Below are 7027 nucleotides of genomic sequence, written 5' to 3' on the forward strand. Positions count from 1 at the left end.
TTCCTTTTCTGAATTTATTTTCCTCCGCAGCGATTATCACCCACCCCCAGGATGTAAGTCCCAGGAGGGCAGAGCTTTATGCCTCTTTTGCTCCCTCCCAGACGCCCAGCCCTAGAACAGAGTCAGACACAGGGTGGGTGCTCAATATACACTGTAGAGCGAATAATGGACACGTTAGAAGCTTCTACTAATTGTGATCCAAAACTTCGAGGACACTAAGGAAAGCATCACATACGTTCCCACCTTTTCTCTTTCAACATTCCTGAGGAAGCAGAATAATCTCCATTCACCAGATAGGAAAAATCAAGGCTCGGAGAAGTTGAGGGGTGTGCCAAAAGTCACACGGGCAGCTAGAAGCAAGTCTGGAACCAATTCTTAAACAAGTATCTACCGGGAATTTACGGCATTGAGGAAAGAGGCATGCGATATGGCCACTACCCTGCATGGCTCACACTTTATTGTCGAGAACTCAAGATTTCCAAATCCTGGCCCAGAGTCGGCTGAGTCTGGGCTGCCAGACTAGCCCAGGAGCAGATGGCACCAACCTGAAGTTCTAGTCAAAACGCCTCATGCGCCTAACTAGGGCTGGCACGCAGAGCCCCCTGAGGCCTGAGACAGACGGCATGAGACTCAGTTCTGTGGCCGCCAACAACTGCCTATATTTGAGATCGGAGAGAACGCTCACAAGTTATACCCTTATACGGTGTGCATTCCTGATAAGCTACAACCTCCAGATCTCTTCTAGAACACGAGCTTGTGGAGGACAGGGAACGGTGCCTAGCATATGGCAGGAACTCTATAACCACGGGTTCAATGAATTGTGAGTCTGGCCAGGCCCCAGCTGCCCAGCCCGGTGGGATGGAGTAGAGTCGGAGCAGGGGGGCTTCCTGCCTGGATCCCGTGCTCTGCTGCCTGGGGCCATCCGTGCCTCAGCAAGCAAGGGCCAGGCGGCCACACGCTGCCCGGATTTGGGATTTGGAAGCAGTTCGAGTCTGCCAAGGTCCCTGCACCTGCGCAGCGCTCACCTGGGAGATGTGGGACTGGGTCTGCTCGCTCTCGCCGTCCCCCTCCGTCTTGTCGGCCAGCAGCCCCTGCACCTGGTACTCGAGCACGTAGCTGTCAATGAAACGCTCCAGCTCCTCGATTTCCTGCGAGCGGCTGCTCCCAGCCTCGGACGAGGCTGACGCGGCGGAGGAATTCTCCATCCCTCCAGCTCAGGGGCTGCGTCCGGGCTGCAGGAGACAGAACAGCGGGCTCTGTGAGACGTAGCTGGAGGCGGGGATGACACCCCACTCGAGAACTACTCCCCGCTCCGGGAACATTCTCTCACCCATTACGGCACCTTGGCCTCCCAACATCCCTGAGAAGTCAATGGCGTGCCAGTTGGCCTTCCGTATAAAGAATATGCTGCAACTCCCCTTGTACACAAAGGGAAACTGAGGCCCGGAGAAGGCCAGTGACTTGCCTCACTGGCCAACACAGTAACTTGTGTGATAACTTGTGTGGTAGCTGGACCTCACCACCTGGGAAAAGGCAGAGGAGGGGCCCAGCCTACCACCCAAGCCCCACTTCCCAACTGGAATTAGCAGAATCTATCACAAACCAGAATGAAACAGACCAGAGGCTTTGACGTCCCTGACCCAAGCATTAGGATGTAAGGGGTCCCCAGACACAAACCCTCTAGGTGGCCTAGGTCCTCCAAGAAAATGTCTCCTTCTAGGGGCACCAGGTGACTCCATCAGCTGGGTGCCTGATTCTTGATTTTGGCTCGGGGCACGATCTCACGGTTCGTGAGTTCAAGCCCCGCATCGGGCTATGCGCGACAGCTGGGTGCCTGCTTAGGGTTCTCTCCCTCCCTCCCTGCCCCTCCCCCCACCTCTCTAAATAAATAAATAAATAAATGAAAATGTCTCCTTCTAAAGAGATGTTCCCTCTGTGGACACCACACTCTCCTCTAAATTAGCTCAGGCCTCTAGGCCTTAAGTGGTAGACACAATCTCGCAGCCTTGTTAGGATGTGGCTATCAGGGCATGCCGTGCTCAGTCTATAAGGACGCGACTGGCTATTGATGATGGAACAGGAAAGGCCTGGTGGAGGTCTGGGAGGGCACGGCCTAGGCACGGACGCTGTCTGGCCACCCTCCACAGGCGCGTGACTCTCTCGTTAGCCCTTGGGCCCTCTCTCTGTGGTGGCCTGGCACGATGTGGCGGGCATTCCAGGATACCTGCTGAAGTCTGCCTACATAACTGCCGTCCTTCCTGACCAGACTGATGGAGCCAGCCACTGCAGCGGCCCAGGCCCGCAGGGACACCCCCACTGCCCACTCCTGTCCCCCGAAGCTCCCACCGGACCCCACCCGGAAGTGGGGAGGACCAGGACCTTTCTCACCTCTGTGTCCCTTCCCACCAAAGACCCTCCCCTTCCTTCCGACAGGCTCTAGGCCAGACGGGAAGGGGCTTTAAGGCTTATCTGGTAGCCCTTTCATCATCTGCAAATTCGTGCTCTCCATGGGGGAATCCGTTCAGCTGGAGGAAGTACAACCCATACGTGGTTTCATCACCAGAACTAGCAGAATGGTCTCAAACTACCACCAGTAGAGCCACAAAGGAGACCCGAATAACGCACAGGACTCTGGGACCACAGGGGGTTGCATGCAGCTAGAAAGTGACTATTGATAATAAAGGCAAGGCCCTGGTATGTTTAAAGGAACACTTGAATTTCAAAACCTTGGATGACTGAGAACTTTTTTGGAACGTAGTTATTCGCCAGTTACCAAGGGTTTGTTGAGTTTTCAACTGTAATGGATCCAAGACGGGGAAAGGAATGGTCCGCTGACTTCCAGAAATGCTGCTAGGACCATGAGTGTGGACTCCCCCAGGCCCCCGCCGGCCTTTTCAGAGGCGGGTGTTGGCGATGGGGAGGAAGAACTGGCCGAGGGGACACAGACATCCCTCAATGATTTCCAGGCTTGGGTTTTGGCTTTTGGCTGCTGCCTGGGGCCCAGCCTCCCTGGGACCCCAGGCCAGCTACAGAGGGACTACGCAGGGCTTGCTCTGGGCTCCTGAGCTCGGCAGCCTGCAGGGGCTCATGGGTATGTCCACCCGGCCTGGAGGGAAGAATCCAAAGTTTCAGGCCAGGGTGCCCTCAGCAGAGTGAGGCCAGGGTGGCAGTGGGTCTGCAGAGAGTCTGCTCTGATTGGGAGAAGCGTGCCTAGTGGTGCAGGGCCACAGTCAGAGGTGACGGAGGGGATGTCCCATGCCCCTTCCTCCACCTGCTATCCGAGGCTTATAGTGGGTTTACATCCCTCCTACCGCCAACGCCCACCTTACCCCTCCTGCTCCTGTGGTTGCCCATGATCCCCTCTTAGCCCACTCCTTCTCCGGGCCATACGCCGTGTGTGGTAGGCAGAACCCTAAGAGGGTTCTGGGTGTATACCTTCTCCCAGTTACTCAATCAAACACTAATCTAGGGACTCCTGGGAAGGAGTTTTGCAAATGTAATTAAATTCCCAGTCAGCAGACCTTAAGACAGGGAGATTATTCAGGAGGGCCTCCTCCAATCACAGGAGCCCCTTCAGTCTGGGGTGGGGGGTAGAGACAGAGATTCAAAGCAGGAGAAAGACCCCACGCGTTGTTGCCGGCTTGAAGGAGGAGCACGTACAAGGAGCGCAGGCAGCCTCCAGGGATTGAGAGCACTCCCCGGCCAATGACCGGCAAGGAGAAGGGGCACCTGGGTCCTACAACCGCAAGCAAGTAAATGGTGCCAACATCCGGTGAGCTTGGGAGCAGATTTTGTCTCCCAGCCTCCAAACGAGAACTGACCTTGGCGGACACTTTAACTTCAGTATTGTGATTTACTGAGCTGAACTTCTGACTTCTAGAACGGTGAGGTAATAAGCAGGTTTTTTTTGTTTTTTTTTTTTTTAACGTTTATTTATTTTTGAGACTGAGAGAGACAGAGCATGAACGGGGGAGGGGCAGAGAGAGAGGGAGACACAGAATCGGAAGCAGGCTCCAGGCTCTGAGCCATCAGCCCAGAGTCCAACGCGGGGCTCGAACTCACGGACCGCGAGATTGTGACCTGAGCTGAAGTCGGACACTTAACCGACTGAGCCACCCAGGTGCCCCAGCAGGTGTTGTTTTTAAGCCACTAAGTTTGGGGGTGCCTGGGTGGCTTGGTGGGTTGAGCGCCCGGCTCTTGGTTTTGGCTCAGGACATGATCTCAAAGTTTCGTGAGTTCGAGCCCGGTGCTGGGCTCTGCGCTGGCAGTGCGGAGCCTTCTTGAGATTCTCTCTCTCTCTCTCTCTCTCTCTCTCTCTCTCTCAAAATAATAAATAAACTTTAAGCCACTACGTTTGTAGCAATTTGACACAAGGCCATAGAAAACTACACGCGATGCTCTTTCCACCTCTCTGCTTCTGCTCACCCTGTGCCCCTCACCCAGAGGCATCTTCCCCTTCCCCCTACTTACAAAATTTAGAAGTGTTTACATTCACAGAATACTAGAACAGCGCCCCAGAGGCCACCTGGCGACTAGCCCAATTCCCTGCTTTCAGAGCGGGCTAGTGGGCATTATACTGTGACTTCTAATGACTAGAATGGCTAATGTGTCTTGTGCCCGTATCATGTGACAGACACTCCTTCCAGCACTTGATATGCCTTCACCCACTTGCCCCTCACTATAACCCCATGAAATCGGTATAATTACACTACTTAGAAGAGAAAACAGGTTCAGAGAGGTTAGGTTACTTGCTCAAGTGCGCACAGCACAGCTCCAGGTAGGCCTACACCTCCCCGCCTCTTCATCCCACCTCCTAGCAGCCTGTTCGGGCTCTCAGGACACCTCTCACTTCTCATTCTCCGCTACCCTTCCAGAGCCCAGGGGATTCTTCAAGGGCCGTGTGAGCTTCTTACTCCCCACTGGGCCGCAGGCTCTAGAGGGCCCCGGCTCTGTGCCTAGCTCAGTGCCCGGCCCTGGGCAGATTGCCGGCCTCAGGGGACTGCAATGATAAGGCTGATGTCCAGAGAGGGCTGAAAGGGAGCTGCCTGCAGGAAAAGCTGGTGTCTAAAGCCATGCCCATTATTCCTTGAAGACTTAAGATCTTATCAAGGGCCTCCTGGCACACTTTCCAGGTACAGGCGGAGGACTGGGCTTTGCAGGAGAGTTTCCAGGGGGATCAGGTGCCCGGCCCCGCCCGCAGCAGAAGCACTGGCCTGCCCTGTTGGACTCTACCCTAGGCTCTCGCAGGCCCCTCACAGGACCACAGCACAGTCCCGTGGGGGAGCCTGGGGTCAGTGATCACCGAGGAAAGGGACAGGCATTGACACCCATTCCCAGCCTGCATTAGTCTGGTGCCCAGAGGGAAAGAGAGGACTCTGTACACAGGTCACTTGTCTTGGATGCCTTGTGTGTTCTCATCTCCGCTCGGTGCCTCCCCCCCTCCCCCCCAACACCAGTCAGAGTCATACAGTGAGCCTGACTGCACCTCCCCTCAGCTCCCGAGCACCTTCTGCCCAGGGCTTCTCAGACACACGCCAGCAGATGCCTGCAGGAACCCACCGGCGGCCTGGAATCCTGCACCCTGGCCGTGGGAGGAGCTAACAGTTCCAGGGGCAGCCCTCCACAAACACTCCCTCCTTGGTCTCTCAGATAACAACTGAAACGTGTTCTTCATAGTCCTCAGCAGGTGCCAGTGGACTGAGCCCAGCTGCCTACGGTGGTGACCAGATCCATAGTATCCCTCTGCCCGGCCCTCCCTGCTCCTATGTCACTCTCCCCAGGGATGCCTGTTCTTGGGGGTACATCCAGGAACTCTGCTTTCCCTGAGGGAACCAGGCTAATGTATCACCTGGGTTCGTTTGGACATTCCAGAATGAGTCCCAGCCAGGGAGCCAAGAGGCCCCTCTTGCAGCAGAAAGGCCCAGCACTTTACCTGTTTACCAGAGAAGAAGGCAGAGGGAGAGGGAGGGGGTGCTGTCCACATCATCTGTCTGCTCAGCTATCAGGCTGGAAGTTCAGGCAGACACTCGCACCCCCAGTTTTTTTTTTTTTTTTTTTTTATGTTTTATTTTTGAGAGAGAGAGAGAGAAAGACCAAGTATGAGCAGAGGAAGGGCAGAGAAAGAGGGAGACACAGAATCCGAAGCAGGCTCCAAGCTCCGAGCTGTCCGCACAGAGCCCGACGCGGGGCTCGAGCCTATGAACCACGAGATCATGACCTGAGCCGAGGTCGGACGCTCAGCCGCCTGAGCCCCCCAGGTGCCCCACTCACAGCCCCAGTTTTTAAAATTGCAGTAAAATATACATAACATAAAACATACCATTGGAACCACTTTTAAATGTACAGCTCAGTTGGCATTAGGTATATCCACAGTGCTGTGTAAGTAGCCTCACCACATTTCCAGAATTTTTCATCATCCCGGACAGAAACTCTGTGCCTTTTAAACACTAATTCCCATTCTCTGCCTCTCAGCCCCTAGCAACCGCTGCTCTGCCTCCTGTCTCTATGAATCTGTCTGCTCAGGGTACCTCATGTAAGTGGAATCACTCAACATTTGTTCTTTTTCTTTTTTTTTTTCTTTTTTAACTATTTATTTATTTGAGAGAGACAGAGAGAGAGAGAGAGAGAGGGAGTGAGCAGGGGAGGGGCAGAGAGAGAGAGGGAGACAGGATCCGAAGTGGGCTCTGTACTGACAGCAGAGAGCCCGAGCGGGGCTCAAACTCACCAACCGCGAGATCATGCGCTGAGCCAAAGTCGGACGCTTAACCGACTGAGCCACCCAGTCGCCCCCTGCTTGTTTAATTTTTTAAATTTTCTTTTGGTGTATTTCATTTAGGATAATGTTTTCAAGATCCATTCATGTTGTAGCACGTGTCAGAATTTCACATCTTTTTATGGCTGAGTAACACATTGTGTTACAATGATACGTTGCCCGTAGAGACCACATTTTGTTTATCCATCATCCACCCATGGACATTTTGTTTCCACCTTTGGCTAGTGTGAGTAGGGCTGCTATGCACCGGGGTGT

The 7027-nt window shown here is 54.2% G+C and overlaps 1 protein-coding gene across 8 annotated transcripts in view; it reads right to left on the minus strand.

Moving 5' to 3' along the window:
• Nucleotides 1-7027, minus strand: part of CTIF (cap binding complex dependent translation initiation factor) — a 299569-nt gene that overhangs the window by 220368 nt on the left and 72174 nt on the right. For all 8 annotated transcript variants that reach the window (XM_040478885.1, XM_040478883.1, XM_040478882.1 and 5 more), the window contains exon 2: nt 1026-1232. In XM_040478885.1, the coding sequence (XP_040334819.1) occupies nt 1026-1205 (180 nt within the window). In that variant the 5' untranslated portion in view covers nt 1206-1232. The remainder of the gene's footprint in view (nt 1-1025; nt 1233-7027) is intronic.

The sequence above is a fragment of the Herpailurus yagouaroundi genome, unplaced genomic scaffold, assembly GCF_014898765.1.
Source record: "Herpailurus yagouaroundi ecotype Mexico unplaced genomic scaffold, PumYag 142, whole genome shotgun sequence".
NCBI lineage: Eukaryota > Metazoa > Chordata > Mammalia > Carnivora > Felidae > Herpailurus > Herpailurus yagouaroundi.